Source organism: Pan troglodytes, chromosome 16 (assembly GCF_028858775.2).
Source record: "Pan troglodytes isolate AG18354 chromosome 16, NHGRI_mPanTro3-v2.0_pri, whole genome shotgun sequence".
Lineage (NCBI taxonomy): Eukaryota > Metazoa > Chordata > Mammalia > Primates > Hominidae > Pan > Pan troglodytes.
The window spans coordinates 83043977-83066697 of record NC_072414.2 but is presented as its reverse complement, the minus strand read 5'-3'; the positions used below and the strand labels follow the sequence as shown (position 1 = coordinate 83066697).

General features: G+C 42.4%; 1 protein-coding gene across 9 annotated transcripts in view; it reads right to left on the bottom strand.

Moving 5' to 3' along the window:
- The window catches only part of SV2B (synaptic vesicle glycoprotein 2B), a 201852-nt gene that overhangs the window by 36567 nt on the left and 142564 nt on the right, over positions 1 to 22721 (bottom strand). For all 9 annotated transcript variants that reach the window (XM_054667961.2, XM_016927459.4, XM_016927458.4 and 6 more), the window contains 4 exons: positions 13067 to 13247; positions 12546 to 12697; positions 6505 to 6638; positions 4658 to 4747 (listed from right to left, as the gene is read on the bottom strand). In XM_054667961.2, coding sequence (XP_054523936.1) covers positions 4658 to 4747; positions 6505 to 6638; positions 12546 to 12697; positions 13067 to 13245 — 555 coding nt within the window. In that variant the 5' untranslated portion in view covers positions 13246 to 13247. The remainder of the gene's footprint in view (positions 1 to 4657; positions 4748 to 6504; positions 6639 to 12545; positions 12698 to 13066; positions 13248 to 22721) is intronic.

Genomic DNA, 22721 nt, shown 5'->3' with positions numbered 1-22721 from the left:
GCACTGGCTATATTATCTTGAACTTCCCACTGGAATAATCCAAATGAGGCAATGGCCCAAACTCTAACCCAGCAAATGCTTTCTCTGCTCTGCTTCCATGTTCGACCTATAAAAGCCTCTCCCTCGTGCTCCTTAGGGAAAGCCCTGACCCACTTCCAGTGTGAGCTACCTGACTGATGAATCACTGTCTCCATAAATAAACTCTCTAAAATTTTAATGTGCCAGAGTTTCTCTCTTCACACAGTAGAATGCATCGTCAGGAGAGAATGTGGGATCACTTCTCCAAAAATGGGGCTCCCAGTGGGGCCTGTTTGGTTGGTGTAGAAGGAGTCCTTCCAGAAGCAAAGTTAGGAAACACCTGGCTAAGCACCACTGCGTGGAACCTTCTGTACGAGATGCCCTAGAGTAAGACACAAGTGGGGAGGAGCTGACAGCGTGCCTGGGACAGGCAAGGGCAGACAGGCAGAACAGGGTGGGAAGGAATTATCCAGCAGGACTGCTCCTGGGACAGTCTGTGTGCATTTGAAATAAATCTGTTAATAACTGCTCGAGGCATGGGGAAATCCCAGAAAGACACTCTCAGATTTAAAACACTAGTAACCTACTATGCATAAGCAAGGAGAAACTGTTTTATTCGAAAGGGAGAAGAATAGAGAGAAGGCAGAGGAAAGGAGGTGGAGAGACTGAAAGGGAGGAGGGGCAGGGAGAAAGGAAGGAGAAGGCTGCACTCTGCGATGTAATTCCTCTGTTCACAAATGTTCGGGAAGTCCATTCAACCCAAACGCTTGGTATGAGTGATGTCTGTGTCTGTGTGTCTGTCTTAATGTGTGTCTCTGTGTGTCTGCGTGTGCCTCTGTCTGTGTGTTTGTCTTAATGTGCGTCTGTGTGTTTCTGTGTTTGTGTTCCTGTGTCTGTGTGTCTCTGTGTCTGTGTGTCTGCCTTAATATGTGTCTGTGTCTGTGTGTGTCTCTGCGTCTGTGTGTCTGTCTTAATGTGTGTCTGTGTGTCTCTGCGTCTACATGTCTGTTTTAATGTGTATCTGTGTGTGTGTGTCCCTGTGCGTCCGTATGTTCCTGTGTCTGTGTGTCTGTCTTAATGTGTGTCTGTGTTTCTGTGTTTGTGTTCCTGTGTCTGTGTGTGTCTGCATCTGTGTCTGTCTTAATGTGTCTGTGTGTCTGTCTTCATGTGTGTCTGTATGTGTGCCTCTGTGTGTCTGTGTGTTCCTGTGTCTGTGTGTCTGCGTTCATGTGTGTCCCTGTGTTCCTGTGTCTGTGTGTCTGTCTTAATGTGTGTCTGTGTTTCTGTGTTTGTGTTCCTGTGTCTGTGTGTCTCTGCATCTGTGTCTGTCTTAATGTGTCTGTGTGTCTGTCTTAATGTGTGTCTGTGTGTGCCTGTGTCTGTGTGTTTGTCTTAATGTGCGTCTGTGTGTTTCTGTGTTTGTGTTCCTGTGTCTGTGTGTCTCTGTGTCTGTGTGTCTGCCTTAATATGTGTCTGTGTCTGTGTCTGTGTGTGTCTCTGTGTCTGTGTGTCTGTCTTAATGTGTGTCTGTGTGTCTCTGCGTCTACATGTCTGTTTTAATGTGTATCTGTATGTGTTTGTCCCTGTGTGTCCGTATGTTCCTGTGTCTGTGTGTCTGTCTTAATGTGTGTCTGTGTGTTTCTGTGTTTGTGTTCCTGTGTCTGTGTGTCTCTGCATCTGTGTCTGTCTTAATGTGTCTGTGTGTCTGTCTTCATGTGTGTCTGTATGTGTGCCTCTGTGTGTCCGTGTGTTCCTGTGTCTGTGTGTCTCTGTGTCTGTGTGTCTGTGTTCATGTGTGTCCATGTGTCTCTGTGTCTGTGTGTCTCTGTGTCTATGTGTCTCTGTGTCTGTGTGTCTGTGTTCATGTGTGTCCGTGTGTCCCTGTGTCTGTGTGTCTCTGTGTCTGTGTGTCTGTGTTCATGTGTGTCCGTGTGTCCCTGTGTCTGTGTGTCTCTGTATGTGTGCCTATGTCTATGTGTGTCTCCGTGTCTTTGTGGATGTGCTTGTGTGTGCCCGTGTTTCAGGCCAGGTTGATGCAGTGCAAAAACCAATCCAGCCAATGTGGAGTCAGAGACTGGAGGCAGAGACAGAAGACCATGGAAACATCTTCCAGAAATAAGCAGGAGCTCGGAGAGAAACTTAGACTTCCTCTGGCCATGGAACGAGGCAGCAGGGGCAGGGTGGCAGGACTGAGCCAAGTACACCCAGAAGCCTCACCCATGTGTGGCTTCCACACCCGCAGCACAGCGGGAGCACTACAGGCCATCACAGAGTCGGCGGGGATGGAAGATCGGGAGACTCACTGTGACCCTTAACATCTTTCATTGGGAGCATTTCTATTCATTGTGCTTCTTAATAAATGTTTGCAGTACATGGTCTCCCTTATAAGTGGGAGCCAAATGATGAGAACTTGTGAACACAAAGAAGGGAACAACCAACACTGGGGTCTACTTGGGGGTGGAGGGTGGGAGGAGGAAGGGGGCAGAAGAGATAACTATTGGGTGCTGGGCTTAATACCTGGGTGACAAAATATCTGTACAACAAACCCCTGTGACACACGTTCACCTCTATAACAACCTGCACACGTACCCCGAACCTAAAATAGAAGTTTTAAAAAAATTGCAGGAAAAGCATTGGTCCCATATTTCAGATATTTTAGAAGCATTAGAATTGAGAAAATATCCCATTGAGGAATTTTCCATAAAATTTATAACTTGAGTTAATTTATGAAAAAATGTCATAATAATTTAAATAATGGTTAACGTCTGTGTAGCACTTACTCCAAGCCAGGCACCGGTTTTTGTTTTTGTTTGTTTTTGTTTTTGTTTTTTGGTGTTTTACTTAATCCTTACAATAGCCACATATATAGATATGATTATCCCTCTTTTCTCCATGAGAAAAATGAGGCACAGAGAGTACCTTGCCCAAGGCCACACAGCTAGAAAGTGTCAAAACTGGGATTTGATACTTTGAATACAGGTCCTCAGCCACCGTGTGATCCTGCCTGAAAAGCAGACGTTTGAAGCAACAGGTTAACAAGGGTAAATGGTTTACTTGAGACTGAAATTATGGAAGCTAAAAAATAAAAGCAGTGAATCAAAGTTAGGTAGGAGTTACTCCAGGATGGTTTCCTTGAGAAAATGGATTTGAAGTAGGGGAAGTTATAAAAACAGGTGCACAAAGATGCCTATAGCCTCCTGGTTCATCAGAGCATGGCAGGCAGGAAGACAGCATCTCTGTAACTATCAGGCCATCTTCATAGAAACTACCATTTACCATTTTGTTTTGGTTTTTGTTTGTTTGTTTTTGTTTGCTTTTAAAACTGGCAAGAAACAAAATTCAGACTAATAGCCAATGATGGTAAGGGTGTAAAGAAATGGGTCCTCTATTGCCTGTGGCATTGTAGATCGGTACAACCCAGTTGAAATGTATTATGATTTGGCAATGTATCTCAAGAGCTATAAAAATATCCAAGCTCTCTGAGCCAGCACAATCCTAGAACATGAAGGGGAAGGAACTATGTGCACAAGAAGGTTCATTGCACTAATATTTACAGGAACAAGGTAGTAAAACTGGATAAACAAGCTTCTAACATTAGAGACATGTTAGGAAAACCGTGTTAATGTTTGTAACATTACTGTTTATTAAAATGATGATTATGAATACTAGGAGACAGCGTATAAAACAATAATGAGTGCTATACTATTAAATAATATGTACACATAAATATACATATATATGCTTATCCCCAGAGAAATCTGTTTATTTCTGTTATCTTTTTTTTTTTCAGACACAGTCCTGCTCTGTTGCCCAGGCTGGAGTGCAGTGGCACCATCTCAGCTCACTGCAACCTCTGCATCCTGGGTTCAAGCAATTCTCCTGCCTCAGCCTCCTGAGTAGCTGGGATTTTAGGCACCCGCCACCATGCCCAGCTGATTTTTTTGTATTTTTAGTAGAGATGGGTTTTGCCATGTTGGCCAGGCTGGTCTTGAACCCCTGGCTTCAAGTGATCTGCCAGCCTCGGCCTCTGATGTGGTGTGGCTCTGCGTTCCCACACAAATCTCATCTTGAACTGTACTCCCATAATTCCCACATGTTGTGGGAGGGACATGATGGGAGATAATTTTACTCATGGGGGTGGTTTCACCCATACTGTTCTCATGGTAGTGAATAAGTCTCACGAGATCTGATGGGTTTATCAGGGGTTTCTGCTTTTGCAAATTCCTCATTTTCTCTTGCCACCACCATGTAAGAAGTGCCTTTCGCCTCCCGCCATGATTCTGAGGCCTCCCCAGCCATGCGGAACTGTAAGTCCAATTAAACCTCTTTTTCTTCCCAGTCTCGGGTATGTCTTTATCAGCAGCATGAAAATGGACTAATACAGCCTTCCAAAGTGCTGGGATTACAGGCATGAGCCACCGCACCTGGCACCATTTTTAAAAACAACTAGCAACCTAAGGAAAAACCTCAAAGGATATCCATCAAAATGTGAAGAATAATTATTATAAAGTAACAGCAATATCAGAGTCTTTGTTCTCCTTTTGACGAATTTTCTGTTATGTGCTTAAATTACTTTTTAGCAAACCAAAGCAGTGAAGAGGAGAACCCCCTTCTTATTGGCAGGCAACCCCACACTCACCGTGAACACTTTCTCTGGGGTCCCCTTAGCTCTCATGTTGGTGTCATGGACTTGCTTGAGAATCATCCAGGCTTCATCATGTTTGCCCATCTGATGAAACCAAGGAAAGACACAGGAAAAATTCATTGCTGACTATGCCTTCTGTTCATTAGGGGTGGAAAATCCTACAAACTCAATGGAAATGTTGATACGAGCATTCCTAGCAGGTCTGAGGCAATTGCACATGGACTCATTACCATCTAGGACCTGTGAAAGACCAGGACAAGCTTCCATCCCCAGCCATTCTTACAAGGATAATAAGGTTGTGCTTTCAAGATGTAAATGCTAGGTAGTATCATCATTATACACTCTGAGTAACTAATCACAGTTATAAGGTTGAATGGACTGTGGTGTGGGAAGCACGTTCGTCACTGATGAGATAAGGCGAAGAAGCAACATGTTACAGGTTGAATTGTGTCCCCCCAAAAAAAGATATGGTGAAGTGCTAATCCCAAGTACCACAGAGAGTGACTTTATTTGGAAATAGGGTTGTGGCAGGTGCAATTAGCTAAATTAAGATTACGACATTCTGGAGTAGGTGGAGCCTTGTTTCGATATAACTGCTGCCCTTATAGGAAGACATCCATATGGAGACACAGAGGCATCAGGGAGGACACCATGTGACGATGAAGGCCACGACTGGAGTGTTGCAGCTGCAAGCCAAGGAATGGTCAAAATTGCCGCAAACCACCAGAATCTGGAAGAGGCAAGGAAGGAGTCTCCCGTACAGTTTTCTGAGGGAGCATGACCTTGCTGCTGCTTTGATTTGGGACTTCAAGCCTCTGAAACTGTGAGACAAATTTGTCCTTTTAAGTCACTCGGTTTGTGGCATTTTGCTACAGCAGCCCTAGGACACTCATATCCAACCAAGGGTACAAAACTCCCTGTTGCATCTGCCTCCTGATCAAAGGGGTGAACACGGACATTGGACATGGAGGATCACTCTGCACATGGCTTAGGAAGGAGGCAGATAGGTGGACTCTGCAGATTGGGGCTGGAAGAGCCTCAAGGTCCTGTTGCCCCTCTGCCTGCTCCTGCACTGTCTGACTTCTGCAAGCAGGAGGTTCCCCTGCTGTTGGAAGGCTCATGGGACTCATTTCTCAGGACACAGATGCAGCTGTCTGGTGGCTGGGGACCCTGTGTAGCTAAGAGACCTGAAGTGCTTAGGAGCAGCAACGAGCTGTATCATAGCTCTCAGTGCCAAACACGGAAAACCAGCAGCTCTAAAGAGCTTCCTTTATTTATTTATTTATATTTTTATTTTTTTGAGACAGGGTGTCTCTTTGTTACCCAGACCGGAGTGCAGTGACACAACCATGGCTGTCTCCAGCCTTGATCTCTGGGGCCCAAGCAGTCCTCCCACCTCAGCCTCCCAAGTAGATGGGACCACAGGCATGCACGCACCAAATCGCTCAACTAATTTTTTTTTTTTTATTTTTGTAGAGATGAGGTCTCCCTGTGTAGCCCAGGCTAAAAAACTTCCTAATCAGGACCTCGGGGGACAGTGGGTGCCGTGAGGCAGCTCAGGAGCTGCCCTTCCACCACTGCACAGCCTTGGGAAAGAGCTCCTGCTCTGGGCTCCACAAGCTCTTGAACCATCCAGCATTTGCAGTCCGTGAATCCATGACCTGCCACCATCACAGCCGGCAGGTGCCAGATGTAATGATGAGTGAGGTCAGCCGACCCGGGGAGAGTTTGCAACACATAAGCAGCAGAGGACGTGGGACTAGGAGCTGAGAGAAGGAAGCGAGGCTGGGTTCCTGTGGCTGTTTTGTCGCTCTCCCCCTGGTGGAAAAGCACTGACTCACCTCTAGCAGAAACCTTGGGCTCTCTGGCATGAACTTCAGGGCCACCATGGACACGGTGCAGGGCAGAGCACAGACGATGACAAACACTCTCCAGCTATGGAAGTGGTAATTGGTCCCCATGCTGAAGCCCCAGCCTGCAAAGGAGCAGTCAGTCAAAGGATTTCTGGGACATGATCTTTCCCTCTACGGAAGAGTGACTCTGAAGCCCTGGCTCACAAACTTCAGGGCACAAGAGAGTCACCCGGGGAGGTGGTTAAAATGCAGACTCCTCAGCTGTGCCTCCGAAGCTTCTGAGTCATAAGCCTGGGATAGGAGCTGCATCTTGACAAATCTGCAAAATGATATTTCTCACATTGCAAATTCTGCATTCTGACAAATCCCCAGGAATTCTGCATTCTGACAAATCCCCAGGTCCAGGCCTGGCCTGACATTTACAGAGCCTTGGATAAGAGTACAAACAGAAGTAGTAGCCCGTATCTCTACAGAATCATTATATTTTAAGATGGCAGATTGTTAAATGAAACATATTCTATTTGCCTGCCTTGACAAGCAACAAGCTAGAAGTCCAGGCCCAGAATTTACACCCACATATGCCACATCCCCTTTTCAATCCCCCACCTCCTCCTTCCAAATAAGGGACCTCATGCAGACATGCGTGGACACACCACTGTGATGAGAATGGGCACTCCTGTCTTGATTTCTTGAGTCTATGGGAATTCCTGGGTCCTGAGCACCCAGAGCATAATCTGGATGAAGATGGGGATGGGGGTCAAGGCCTCAGAGATGCCTTGCCTTATGGGAAGGGGTGCAGCCAGAGGAAGGCCAGAGCAGGGCCTCATACGACCCAGGGCTTCTATTGGTGATCCCTCTTTCCAACGTCAAAGGGCAATGCCAGCTCCAGGTGATTCCAGCGCAAAGGGTTCAGGACCACATTTTGAAAAACACTGTAAGCTGTTATACGGCTACACAATTTTTTTAAATGAGGGACTGAACTTCTACATTCCAATGCATCCCATCATCATTGAAATGGGAAGATAACTAGCTCCTATTCAATCATCATTATTCAAAGCATTGCTAAAACCCATATTCAGAAATTACATTCAAGCATTGTTTTGAATATCCTCATGGGTAGCAAACTTCCCTCTTTTAAGTAATACAGTGGAAAGAGCCTAGACTTTTGCAGTCACAGAGATCAGAGTTCAAATTCTGGTCTGATCCCATCGAACTGCACTGGTGGGTTTTCGCAGCTGTAGAATACAGGTAATGATACCTCCATAGATTTGTCATGTGTGAACGCTCCTAGCAACCCATCATACTTCACCTGCTTTGAGAGTACATTGATTTTTTTAAGAAATAGCTCCATGACATTTAGTGCCAAGGATGTTGAATAAAATAGATAAATATCAGCAAAGATCAGCAAAAGAATTTTTAAAAAATAGAGCCGAGGTTATAAAATAGACTGGTTTTCTCATGCCATAAAGTATTTCTGAAGACAATTCAAATGGTATTTGTGAAAGACAAGACTATGTAAATAAATATATCAATTTATAAAGTTTAGAGGGCAATAGTTATTTGGATATAAAACTTCTATTTCATTTACTTAGAAATATAACATATGGCCAACTCCAGTGGCAAACAGCTTGCCTTGAATTTTTATTACTCCCCGTTGTGGTTCAACTTGTTCTACTCGCAGCAGACTCCTAACCAATTATCTGCTGTTCCTGCAGACATTTTCTACTCTATTTGTACAATTAAAAGACTAGGTAGAGGGAATCCCGGTGTGGAAATGTGGGACTGTGGTCCCTTGCACACCTTTGGCCACAGCAACTGAACACAAACCTTATCCCATACACTCAATCAGAATCAAATCTCTTTTTGCACAGCTTGGTCTCTTATCATCTCACTGAGGTTTGTTCGTTCATTTTAATTTTAATTAAAAAGCCTTTCCTTTCTCCTGGGAGTAACACTAGAAAGAGGAAGATAAAACCATAGCAATATTTACACGTTCTCAGCTCACGTGCAAAAACTACTCTGGCATCATTAGAAGTAAAGGTGATCGAAACCACACAGCAGTCAAACTCAGATGGATAACCAGGGAAGAGGGGCAGAAGCAGTCATGTTTATAAAGTATTCTGCTTCAAAAAGATCTTTTTCTTTATGATAATATGCACAAATTATACAAAATCCATTATTCCTTCACGCGTCTATGGCTTTTATGGTGATTTCAGTAATCTGCATTTATCACATTCATTAGGCGCATCTTCAGGGCCCTAAATTAAATAAAATTAAATGGCAAACTGCTTCCAAATATTTGGAACAATATTAATTTGCAGGAAGGGATTGTTCTGTTTGCTGATCTTCTAGCTTGCCCTACTTTTCTCTGTCAGGATTTCACAAACAGCTGGTAATGCTGACTACAATGGGAATTAATCTTCCATAATATATCCATTTTTTTTTTTCTGAGCTTTACCCGTGAGTTCACAGGAAAACATTCTGAGCTTTGTAATTTTCTTTCTCAGTGAGCCAATCACTCAAATTCCTGGTGCCAAGACTTCCCTTTACTTCATTCTTGCAAAATCAATTAAACAGGTTACACAAGCTGTACACACAAATATCAGTCTCTTCTCTAAAGCTACACTTGCATTTGTTAGAAGATTAATGCATTAGGCACATTGGAAAATACCATCAAATGTCTGGTTCACTGCGGACAAAACATCTGAGGCTTAAGATAAATAATGGCTCTTGTTACACTGTGATTCTAGCCTACCATATTTCTAGGATGGATTTCCCCCAAGTGAACGCCTGTTTCAATTAAGCCTGATCATCCAAGAGGCTTCTATTTTAAAATGGAATATAAAAGTCACAGATATCATACAGGCATACACATAGGGAAAAGTCCTGTCCATTTGGGGTAAAATAATTTTTTTTAATTTTTTATTTCCATAGGTTATTGGGGAACAGGTGGTGTTTGGTTACATGAGTAAGTTCTCTAGTGGTGATTTGTGAGATTTTGGTACACCCATCACCCAAGCAGTATGCACTGCACACAATTTGTAGTCTTTTATACCTCACCCCCTTCCCACCCTTTCCCCGAGTCCCCAAAGTCCCTTGTGTCATTCTCATGCCTTTGCATCCTCATAGCTTAGCTCCTACTTATGAGTGAGAACATACGATGTTTAGTTTTCCATTCCTGAGTTACTTAATTTAGAATAATAATCTCATCTGGGGTAAAATACTTAACCACAAGCCCTGCTGTCAGCCTGCAGTGGTCAGACAATTACCATGGGGCCCCTCAGCCACGGACATCCCATCTATGTTGGTCAACATGTCCCCAACCTGAATTCTTTTATTGCTTTCCTAGAAGTCAGACACTTAGACAATAGTGTGTGTGTCTGTTTAAGTGTGTGTGTTTGTGAAGTGAAAAAAAGAGGTGGGTTGCCAGCTTCCCTCACAACATCCTCCTGCCTTTTCTTCACCACTGTGTTGCACACCTGTGGTTTGGGTGGGAATGACCCTACCCCTAGCTCCAGGGATGGGGAAGGAAGTGGATCTAAACCCTTCCGGACCTGCATCTCTTGGTGTATAGTGGTTGGCTGAGGTGGACACATGACCAAGGCTGATCCAATCAGAGGGAAATCAAAGACCCTTTTTCATTGGTCAAGTGTGAGGGTGGGCTTTCCCCATGAAACAAGCAGTCTGCAAACAGAGAGCCTCGTATTGCTAATGCTTCCAGGAGGGAAGCTGGCCTGAGTACTAGAATTATCTTGGAATTTTTCTCAACATTCATTCCTCTGTGCACCTCAAGAATTGCCAAAGGTTCGGGCTGGCAGATGTATCTAGAGCTGATTCTTTTTGTGTCACTTCTCCCCTCCATTTTATAGGTAAAAGAACCAAGGCTGAAAAGATGGATTGACTTGTCCCATATCACACAGCACCACTATTTGGATTCAGCTTTTATTTAGATTTCAGTTGCTTCCCTCCATAAAAGGTTTTTCAATCACTTCATTTAAATGTGAAAATAAGCCGGGCACTGTGGCTCACGTCTGTAATCCCAGCACTTTGGGAAGCTGAGGCGGGTGGATCACTTGAGGTCAGGCGTTGGAGACCAGCCTGGCCAACATGGTGAAACCCCGACTCTACTAAAAATACAAAAATTAGCTGGGTGTGGTGGCACACACCTGTAATCCCAGCTACTTGGGTGTCTGAGACACGAGTATTGCTTGAACCTGGGAGGCAGAGGTTGCAGTAAACTGAGATCATGCTACTGCACTCCAGCCTGGGTGATAGAACAAGACTCTGTCTCAGAAAAAAAAAAAAAAAAAAAAAAAAAGAAGTGAAAATAGTCCCTTAGTATTCAAACATTTGGACCAGCTAACAGAGAAAATGATATTATATCAAGAATTGCGAGGAAAAAAAGAAAAAGGAAAGCAATGCCTCAAAACCATATAATCAACAGCATAGTACATAGTACAAGGGCAATTAAAGTGTGCATTTGAGTGAGGGATATCTTGCAGAACCTGATAGTAGCAGTAATACAATTTTGTATCTAAAATTATGGAGAACTAGAATGACAGAATTGGCTGGAAAACTCTTCAACTCTTTATTTCACTATTCCTTTTCATATTTTTTCTGTTTCTGATATAAAATCCAGTGGATTTTCAAGTACTAGATATGGCAAAGACAACATGGTGTTCCCAAACCCACTTCCTCTACTTTGTGGGCACACAGCTAGACTGTTACCCAGTGTCCCTTGCAGAAGAGTGTGGGCATGTTACAGATTGGGGGCCACTGGAATGTGAGCGGAAATGGTGAGTGTGTTCTACTTCCTGGCCTTCAGCCAACCTACAACTGCCCATTCTCTTTCCCCAAACCGGAGACCTTGTAAGCTGTATGTTGAAGATGACAGAATGACACAATGGAAGGAATCTAAACTCCAGAATCACTGATGGAGCGGAGCCACCTGCAGATTAGAAATGCCAGCCGGACCTCACATAAGGGAGAAGCTTTCACTGTGTTAAAACACTGAGATTTCAGGGTTGATCAGCTTGTCAAGGTAATGTACCCAGTGTCCAACACCTTAACTAATACAGTAGGTACTGTCTAAACCAAAGCTTGTTCTTAAAAAGATATACATGCAGCCTCCATTAGCTGAGAAAGCACAGCAGAGAGGGTCATATTTAAAACAAGACAATAAATAGGTGGTAAACTATCGGTCAGCTTCAGGGGCAGCTGTCTGCTACCCCCTCGGGGTCTGAGGATTCTAAATCACTGCTAAACCTATACTCATAATCAGTGATTTACCAAAAATGATTTTGAATGATGATGATAGTATTACTAAGTATACTCCAAAAGCAGAATCAAAGTCAAAATTGCTGCCTTCTCCCTACATTGCTCTTGATGAAACCAGTAGTAAAAGTTGATGTTGCCAGGTGTCTGTCCAGAGAATAGTGTTTACAATTATCCAGGAAAATAAAATTGTCCCGGCTGAAACCATGACCTTGTCTATAAGGGCTGCTGCACTGTCACAGCCAAACAAGAGTGACAGCAGGTACTAGGGCAGAAAGAGTACCAGCCTACTGCCCCTGAGGGGACATCAGGACTCCAGCCCCCACTCCACCACATGCCAGGGACATGGCCTTGAGCAAGTCACCAACTTCTCTTGGCTTTTGTCACATACCTGTCATCTATTAAATCAGGTTACCAAAGCCTAAGTTGCTCAGGGGGAGGAGAGCTGGAGATGAAGGTTGAAATTATTTCAAATAAAAGTAAGGAAACAAGAAAGGGAGAGAGGGAAGGAGAAAGGGAAGAATGAAGGAAGGGAAGGAAGGAGGAAAAGAGGGAGAACAGGACATATTTTTCAAAAAAGACATTGAATTGAAATTAACAACGTGTCTGCAATGTTAGAAGTTGTTAAGAAAGATCAAGGTCACGTACGGGAACTGTGCGCGAGTACATGGAATAAGGCTGAGGACAGGAACTATTGTTTGGGTGCAGGAGCCATAGAAACAGGGCCCCCTAGGCTGTTTGGAGCCATGACTCACCATAGTGTGGGATGATGCTCCAGGCCATGGCAGATGCGTACAGGCCCCCAGTCATCCAGAAGATGCCCAGCCAACTGAGGTGTTCTCCTCGCTTCTCCCGAGACAAGAATTCAGAAAAATAGGCAAAAACAATCGGTAGAGCACCCCCAATACTGCAAAGGAAAAATGCCAGAGAGAAAGAATCAAGTCATACACTAAAAATGGTCATAGTAGAAACCAAGTTGCCTATACCCCACCTTAGGTTCTGTGGTGAAAGGACCCAGTGAATCTGAGAGACCGGCCAGGTAGTTCCTCTCTACATGTGGGAGGCAGTCTTGGATTATTTTGACATTGCATGCTGACTTCAGAGGCTAATCCTAACCCTAACTCTTTCTAAGGTTCAACTTTAATATAGTATCCTGAAAGTCAAACAAAAACTCAGTCAGTCCAAGGGTTTCTAGAGTTACCTCTTGGAGCTAGAATACCAGAATGGATGGGCCATTGGTCTGGGATGGTCCAGCTCCACCTCCCTAAGAACATACCCGATGCCTGAGATGAGTCGGCAGAAGAGGAAGGCTCCATATCCCTGCACGAAGGAAGAGAGGGAGGCGAAGGAGGCATTGACGGCCAGAGACATGCTGAGGACTCGCTTCCTTCCCAGCTTATCAGCCAGGCCTCCCAGGATGAAGGCGCCCGCCATCATTCCCAAGTAGACTATCATCCCTGCAATGAGGGGGAGGAGAGGAGAGAATAGAGAGAAAAGACAAAAGATTAAGACTATATAATGTTTACAAAATACAATGTTCATTTTTATTTATCCTAGAATTTCTGTGTCATAGACACAAAATGGTGGAATGTGATATTTGTGGCAAATTGGAAGTGCTATACAAATATGACTTTTTACAAATTTTATCTTAAAAATGGCCTCACATATACACAGACTAACACAGATCAACCAAAACTGAGATGGCTGTAAGACCAGTCATTTAGGTACATAATCTGCAGACAAGGGAAATGCTGTAATTTTTTAAGCAAGGAAAGTCTTTGTGTTGCAAAAGCCCTCAACTGGTGGATTATGTTTAAGGAGAGAATTTCCAGGGTAAAGTGTGGCAAAGTGGATATTAGGAAGGAAGAACATGGTAGAAGTGAAAAACAGCAATTGCCAGCAAGGCCGGCTATGTTATTACCATCCAAGAAGGACCTTTCTTCAAGCTACAACCAATGTCTAGCCTTAAGGAAATGTAGTATATTTGTATATGGTGTGAGATAAGGGTCCAGTTTCATTCTTCTGCATGTAATATCCAGTTTTCTCAACGCAATTTATTGAAGAGACTGTTTTTCCCCTATTGTGTGTTCTTGGCACTTTTGTTGGAAATCAATTGGCCATAAATGTGTGAATTTATTTCTAAGCTCTCTATTCTGTTCCATTGGTCTATATGTCTGTGTTTATGCCACTACCATTGTTTTAAATTACTACCGTTTTGTAGTATATTTGAAAGCAAGTAGTGTGGTGCTATCAGCTTTGTTCTTTTGGCTCGACTGCTTTGCCTATCCAAATCTTTTGTGGTTCTATATGAATTTTAGGATGTTTTTCCTATTTCTATGAAAAATGCCATTGGAAGTTTGATAGGGACGGCATTGAATCTGTAGGTTACTTTGGGCAGTATAGATACTTTAACAATATTAATTCTTTCTATTCATAAACATGGGATATCTTTCCATCTATTTGTGTCTTCTTCCATTTCTTCATCAATGTCTTATAGTTTTCAGTATAAAGACCTTTCATTTCTTTGATTAAATTCATTCCTAAGTATGTTTTAATGTTATTGTAAATGAGATTGTTTCCTAGATTTTGTTTTCAGATACTTCATTGTTAGCATATAGAAACATTACTATTTTTCATGTTGGTTTCTTATTTTACACCTTTACTGAATTTGTTTATTTGTTCTAACAATTTTTTGGTGGAGTCTTTAGGGTTTTCTATGTATAAGATGCCATCTGCAGAAACCATTTTACTTCTTCATTTCTGATTTGGATGACTTTTATTTCTTTTTCTTGCCTAATTGCTCTATGTTGAATAGAAGTGGCAAGAGTGGGCATTCTTGTCTTGTTGCTGATATTAGGGGTAAACCTTTCAGCTTTTCATTATTGATTATGATTGTCAGTTGTGGGCTTGCCATATGTGGCCTTCTATACCTAATTTGTTGAGAATTTTTATCACGAAAGGATGCTGAATTTTGTCAAATGCTTTTTCTGCATCTATTAAGATGATCATATGATTTTTATCCATTATTATGTTAATGTGGTGTATCACATTTATTGATTTGCATATCTTTAAACATCCATTCATGCCAAGGACAAATCTCACTTGATCATGGTGTATGATCCTTTTAATGTGCTGTCGAATTTAATTTGCTAGTATTTTGTAGAAGACTATTGCATCTGTGTCCATCAGGAATATTGACCTGTAATTTTCTTTCCTTGTAGTGTTCTTCTCTGGCTTTGGTATCAGAGTAATGCTGGATTTGTAAAATGAGTTTGTAAATATTCCTTCACCTTCAATTTTCTGGAAGAGTTTGAGAAAGGTTGGCATTAGTTATTCTTTAAATGTGTGGTAGAATTCAACAGTGAAGCCAGCAGGTCCTAGGCTTTTCTTCGTCGAGAGGTTTTTGGTTAGTAATTCAATCTCTTTAGTCATTAATGGTTTGTTAAGATTTTCTATTTCTTCATAATTGAGTGTTGGTGGATTGCATGTTTCTAGGAATGTATGCATTTCTTCCAGATTACACAACTGGTTGTGTGCAATTTTTCATAATAATCTCCTGTGATCCTTCATATTTCTGTGGTATCAGTTGTAATGTCTTCTCTTTCATTTCATTTCTAATTTTATTTGAGCCTTCTTTTTTCCTTAGTCTAGCGAAAAGTCTGTCAGTTTTGTTTATCTTTTCAAAAAACCAACTCGATCCTTTAACTATTACACTTTGCTGCTCTTTACAGATAAGCATTTGTTAGATTCCTTTGCTTTACATTAGTTCATTCTTTCTTCATCTGCTCACCCCCAGTATTGCTTGTCAAGTGAGGAATGGTTCCATCCTTTCAAGGAGATAAACAATAAAATGTATGATTATCTATGAGTGAGAAAAAAGGTGCTCAATAAAGGTATCTGTCAGGTATTATTAAACCCCAGAAGAAGAGCAAACCTTGGATATAATTCACTCAATGTGGGAAGGCTTCCAAGACAAAGACATTGAGCTGTTCTTGAAAGACAAACAGAATTTAGTCTGATTTCCATTTGGTGACTGAGGCAAAAAGAAAGTCTGATATGTTTGGGCAACTTCTTGTAAGTAGCCTAGCGTGAGTAGAGCATAGTTTATGTAGGGGAATCTGGTGAGGGTTCAGGCTGGAAGGTAGGACAGAAGCCAGATCATAAACGTGTGTGTGTGTGTGTGTGTGTGTGTGTGAAAACGTAGATGTATGGATGCATGCATGTGTGATTGTGTGTGTGCACATGGGTGTTTGCATGTATGTGTATGGGCCCATAAACTGAAAGCAGGGAGAGGGAAAAAAGACTTAGAGGAGTGGTCCAGAGATTTGCTGAGAACTAGTCTCTACACCCCACACCCTGAGTCCACCCTAGAGAAAAACACTAGCATCCAATAAAAGTCTATTTTTTCTTTTACTTCAATAAAGCTATCTTCAGCACTTCTCAAACTTTACTGTGCACATAAATCACCTGGGGATCTTGTTAAAATCATATACTGATTCAGCAGGCCTGAGATGGGACCTGAGATTCTGCATCTCTAACAAGCTGCCAGCTGAGGCCAGTGCTGCTGGTCTGGGGACCACACTTTGAGTAGCAAGAGGCTAGAGCACATCTGTCCTCCTGTAAACAGTAAATAATGATGAGAATCCAGGCCTTGGAACCCAAAGATCTCATTCACTAGTTGTATGATTTGGGAGCAAAACCTCTCACTTTCTGAGGGTATTAATCACCTGATTTATAAACCGATTACTGAACTAGAGATGATCTCCAAGTTGCCTTCCCATTCATTAATTTTAAATTAATTTTTTAAAAATGTAAATAATGAAAGATGAAGTACTGTGGATTTCCAAGGAAGAAGATATGCAGATTAAAAACATAAACTCAGACACAAATGTTTGATTAAACTACTTAAGGCCATACAAGGCATTTTTTTGTTTGTTTGTTTTTTGTTTTTTAGATGCTCTGTCACCCAGGCTGGAGTGTAGTGGCGCGATCTCGGCTCACTGCAAGCTCCCCCTCCCGGGTTCACGCCATCCTCCTGCCTCAGCCTCCCTAGTAGCTGGGACTACAGGCGCCCACCACCACGCCCGGCTAATTTTTTGTATTTTTAGTAGAGACGGGGTTTCACCGTGTTAGCCAGGATGGTCTTGATCTCCTGACCTCGTGATCCGCCCACCTCGGCCTCCCAAAGTGCTGGGATTACAGGCGTGACAAGGATCTTTATGACATTGTACACGTGGATCAAAATATCACAGGTGCTCCAAAATATGTACAACTATGATAAATGACTTTAAAAAGAATCGAATAATAATAATAAAGATATCCTTAACAAAAAAGTGGCTTCTAACCTACCAGTTTGCAATCTTAGCAATGAACACTGTGCAGTTATGAAATTATTGTCCCTCAGCTCCAAAGCCACCCTTCTAGACCTTACTTGGTCCACAAATCCCGGTCAGTTTTGCCAGCCACTCTCTACGAGGCTCTGCCAATAGAGGGCGCTAGAGGGAGGCTTCAGGGCTGGGGAAAGAAGAAAGGACCTGTCCTTTCTGTTCCTGTAGGTTTCAGCCTGACTGCAGCAAGTCCTTTCTAGATAGCAGCTGCATCCAATTAGCAGAGGCCACATTGCACTTCATTCTCCTCTCCAACACCAGCAACTGCCAGCCAGGGCCTCTCTTCAGAGAGCTGAGTTGCAGCTTTATGGAACCCCTTTTCAAGATTCTAAGTTATAATCATTCCAATCTCTTTCCTTTATTCTCCAAGCCCCAGGGGAGGTAGCTTCTCCCTGCATTTGCTACCTCAGCGAAACTTTTCAAAAGCGTTTCACCCATCCTGTTAATAATTTTTACATTAAAATCTCTCTTTTCAAGTAACTGGTATGATTTGTCTCCTGACTATCCCATGACTGATCTAGACACCTAGACAAATTGAAAAACTTTACAAGTTAGACGTTGAATCCAACCCCTTAGTTTTACCAGACGAGGAGGCTGAGCCCCAGAAAGGGTCAATAACTTGCCCAGAACCTCAATGCTGGCCGAGGACCTGCTGGCACTGCATTTCTGGTCTCCTGGCTCCAGGCCTTGTGCTTTCACTACTAAACCTCACTGTCCAAGGTCATGGAGGTACCAGAGAGAATAAGAAGAGCTTCTCAAATGCTGTCTTTGAAGTCTAGGAAAAGGAAGAATGAAGGAAAAATGAGCCTATCACCAGGGAAGGGAAATACAAAATTAACAATGTCTCTGGAATGGCTATGTTATTAGACTCATTTAAAATCTGTCTTTAGCAAAAGAAATTTTAAAAATACATTTGGAAAATTAGAGTGCAGTGGAGTTATCAAAAATTACCTTAGTGTGAAGCAGATAAGGAACTAGTTAGAAAGCCAGAAATTCAATCTTCCCTCAATTTCACTCAACAAGCTCGGTGGCATATTAGGGAAATGATCCCTTAATATACTGAGATTTTTGAGGAAATTGAAAACCAGGATTGCTACTTGCAGAGCAGAGGAGGAAGAGGAGGAGGAAGAGGAGAAGAAGAAGGAGGAGGAGGAGGAGGAGGAGGAGGAGGAGGAGGTTGAAAGGAGGAGCGATGTGGTGGAGTGGAAAAGACTTTTAATTGGTGGTAACACAACAAAAGAAATAGAATACCCCTCCTTGGAAGAGGGAGGAGCCTGCAGTGACAGGCACCATGCAAGAAAGAGCCCAGTTCTGAGACTGAGACATCTGGGCCATGGTCCTGGCTCCATGACTACCACAGCATGCCTGTGGGCAGCCCATTCAGCCTCTCTGACCACTATTACATCTTTGTAAAATTCGGTGCCCATCTTTGCAGAGTTGTTAGGGTTATATAGGGGAGTGGATTTAAAGTATCTAGCAAAATGCCTGGCACCAAGGTAAATGCACATTTAATAAAAGCTGCTATTGATGTTATTAGCAGTACAGCTTAAAGTTGTCTAGGACCTTGGAAAGCCACAGGATTAGAAAAATAAAAATAAGATGGTGATATTTTAAAAACAAGCCAGTCATATACTAAAGGAATATGAGGAAAAAAGGATAGAGAATAGCAGAGGAAACTTATTTTTAGTAGTATGCCCTTTAAATAAACCTTCCTCTCTCCTTACCTGGAGAAGAAGCCAGCTTCCAATAAAAAGCTTTTTTTGAAAAATATTTTCGAAGTTTCCTCTAACAAGACTTTGAAGGGGGGAATTTTTTTTTTTTTTTTTTTTTGGCTAACTCCTATTTCTTCAGTTCCCACATTAAATGTCATCTCCTTAGAAAGGCATCCCTGATGTTCCAAACTAAGGCTCCACCAACTTTTTCTATAAAGGGACAGAGCATAGATATTTTACTTGTAAAATGTACTTTGCCAATCTTCTATGGTCTCTGTCACATCATATTATTATTCCTAAATTTACAACCCTTTAAAAATGTTTAAAAAAAAAATTGGTCATAGGTTTGTAGACCACAGTTTGTTGGTTCCTGTTCCAAACTTCAGTCGTCCCTGATAGTCTTTTGGCAGCATACCATTGCTTTTCCTTTGTATCACATGTCTCTATTTGATATTATATATTTATTTGTTTGATATTTGCCAAACTCCTGTGACTGTAAACTCCCGGACGAAGGGACCATGTTGATTTTGCTTGAGGAGAGTTCGACACTGTGTCTCTAGCACAGAGATGTACGCATAGTAGGTACTCCATTAATATTTGTTCAATAAATAAAATAATCTAAAAGTAATTCCTATTCACTGTAAGAAAATCTGAGGAACACCCCCCAAAATGTATAAAAGGTAAAGCAATAATCTATTCATCATACCACCACTCAGAGACAGCTGTTGTCAGCAGGCTTTATTTTTGTATTTGTATTGGTACGTGTATAACTACATACTGTATTTACACGATAGAAATCTTTCTGTCTCGAAAGCTTCATAGTCTAGCTTTTCACTTAATAAACAACTCAGCAAAGAATATTTTATGCATATGTCTTTGTTGGTGTTTCTAGTTATTTGCTCAGAATAGATTCCAAGAAATTGAATCATGAGATCGAAGGAGATCAACAAGTTTGTGCCTCTTGAGACACAATGCCAAATATCCTTCTAGAGAGCTGGCAGATATCAGAAACCTCTTTTCAGCTTTAGAGATGCTTTTCACACAGACAGAAGATTTCCTCTCCACACCAGAGGCAGCAAGATAAGATATACCATCAGACCGCACTGGCTTACCGTGGTGACAAGAAAGAAGAGGCCCTGCGTGGGTGAGCTTCTTTATTTAGCAATTAACCAAAGACAAATAAACCACTTCTAACCTTTTTCTTGCTTGAGCATGTAGAAATTAAATGCATTCATTATCCTGAGAGGATTATGAGCTGCTTTTTCCTGCAGTGACTCAAATATTTATTGACTGTATGCATATGCTTTGCAGGAATAAAAATCAGCATCTTCCAACTAAACCATTTCCATTGCATCTATAATAACATCTCTAAAAAGTAATTCCTGTCATTTCCATTCCATTTATTTATTATTCAACCAAATATACCCCCCTTGAAGGGTAGTATTCTCTTGGACTAGGGCATGGGATTCACAGTTCCTCAAAGTGGTAAATGTGATCAATGTTTTAACATATATGGGAATCCCACAAAGAACTCTCACTTTGATATCAAATCATGGAGGAACGTCAGGGTATCCATCTGCACACCCTATGAAATAAGATGCATTGGGTAAGTCAGCCAGGTGCTTTGTTTATGTGGCATCTGGACGCTTGGAAACTTCTGGATGAGTAAACACTTTCTTTTGGGTCAAAAAGGTTTGGCTTTAACATGTCGTCTAGTGGAAACCAATCTAGAATCACCATGTTCGACTTTTCTAGTCTTTTATGGGTCCAGTAAACTCAAGTGAATGAATCTTCAGAAGTGGGTTAACTTGTCCATTCTCTTGGTAGTTGGAATTCTTTCCTAAATGTCACATAAGATATTTGGATACAAGTGTGTAGAGGAGAAATGAAGGGACAAAAGAATTAGCATTTGTTGATCTCCTGCCATATGTAAGACACTGTGATAGATCACATGTATAATAATTTCAATTTGTCATTCCAACCTGGTGAGGGAGGTATTAATGGCTTCATTTAACAGATGAGGAAACTGAGGTTAAGAGATTTCCTCTCTGACCACAATTATTAAAGTATAAATAAACTTTCCCAATATCTGATGAAAGAACCTAGGATTATAGTTGAGTGAGTCGCCAATGCCCCAGATTATGACATAGCCCATGAAGAAAGATACACTAATACTCTTCAAGGACAGCAGGGTTGGGGTGAGGCATTTGTCACTCTGCCTGAGGATGCAACATTCTCACTTGCCCTGGCCCCTCAGCTCAGGGCGAGCCACAGCACAGCAGAAGAGCAGAACCGCCCCTCCTGGAAGTTCTAGGTTCTGAATGTGTCCAATAGGCCCAGAGGTGAGGGTCTACAGGCAGATCAGGGAGTCTGAGAGACAGAAGCCCCTTGCTTCAGCAGCATTGGATTTAAGGACAGATTTAATTCTTTATTAAATCACGAAGAACTTCTCTCTCCAACCATATACAGGGGAAACTAAAGACTTTGCCTGGCAGCCTAGAGACTTTATCATCGCAGGAGATGGATAACCAAGATGAAACCATGAGACAACATTCTGGGCCAAGCAGTGAGCAATGAGGAGACCCAGACCCCAGGTTCCTGGCTGTGTCTTTGGTGAGTAGAGACATATCCACAGCCACAGTGGAAGCAGCTGCAATAGAAAGGATTTAAGACAACAGTGAGGTTTCTGACTGGGGCTCACCTTAGCCTTGGGGCAAAGAGGTATCTGTCACTTTCCTTAAACTTCTCTCAGGCTAAAAAGAAGAGGCATTAAGAAGGATTCCCTGAGGATACTTCAAGAACCCTGAAATTGCCTTGCTCACATACCACCACACTAGAGATGTTGCAGAAATGCAGCTTCCCTTTTGGTGCCTCCAACCCAGAATGACTCCAGGTGAGACGGGTAAGAGGAGGTGTCACCTGGGCCAGTGGAGGTATGACACCTCTGATAGCTCTCCTGGGCACTGTGGGCATCTCAGATAGGATCATAACCCAATGAGGCTCAGTGATGCCTCTGCCATTTCACTTAAGACCAAGTTGTGGTCATTGCTAGAGGGTGGAATATTGTGTCTGATGAGATATAGGAATAGTCCAGGGGTCTCATAAGAGGGCAAAAGCAGACGCCAACAGGGCCCAGGCAGGTTATACAAATGGGTGATACTTCCAGACATCCCTAATAGGGAGTGTGGGGACTGAGAAATACATGCCCGTCTAAAGGGAGCAGCCACCACCTAACTTCAGCCAACTGCTGTGTTACAGAAGATAGACCCTATTCCTACAGTTTCAAAAAGAACCAGAAATCTAGATTGCTAAATAAAATCTCTGAGTTTCAAAACACTACTAGCCAAACAGTAGTTTCACCTACTATTTGAGAACCCTGTGTGACAGAGATTTGTGCAGCCTTTAATAGCATGTTCAGAAAGTGAGTATTCGTATTTAAAAAAAATAATAGGTAACTCCTGGGTCAAATCTCTTCATCCTATGACGGTTACTCTTATTCTGCTTTTCACCCTTTTATCAAGTATTAAGCAACCCCTGGATACTGATGTCCTATGCTCTCTCCCACCTCAGAGTCTTCACACTGCTCTTTCCTCTATCTAGAATGTTCTTTGTTCAGATCTTCGCATGGCTGGCTCCTTCTCATATTTCAGGCGAAATCTCAAAGAGGCCTTCCCTGACCATCCATCCTCAATAGCCTCTCCCTCCAACAGGTGGAATCGTAAAGATCAGTTCGCAGGCCACCACATGTATTTCAAGTGAATGACGCTGATGACTTGGGCCAGGTTGGTAGGTAGAGGAAAGTGGTAAGAAGTGGCTGGATTCTGGATGCATT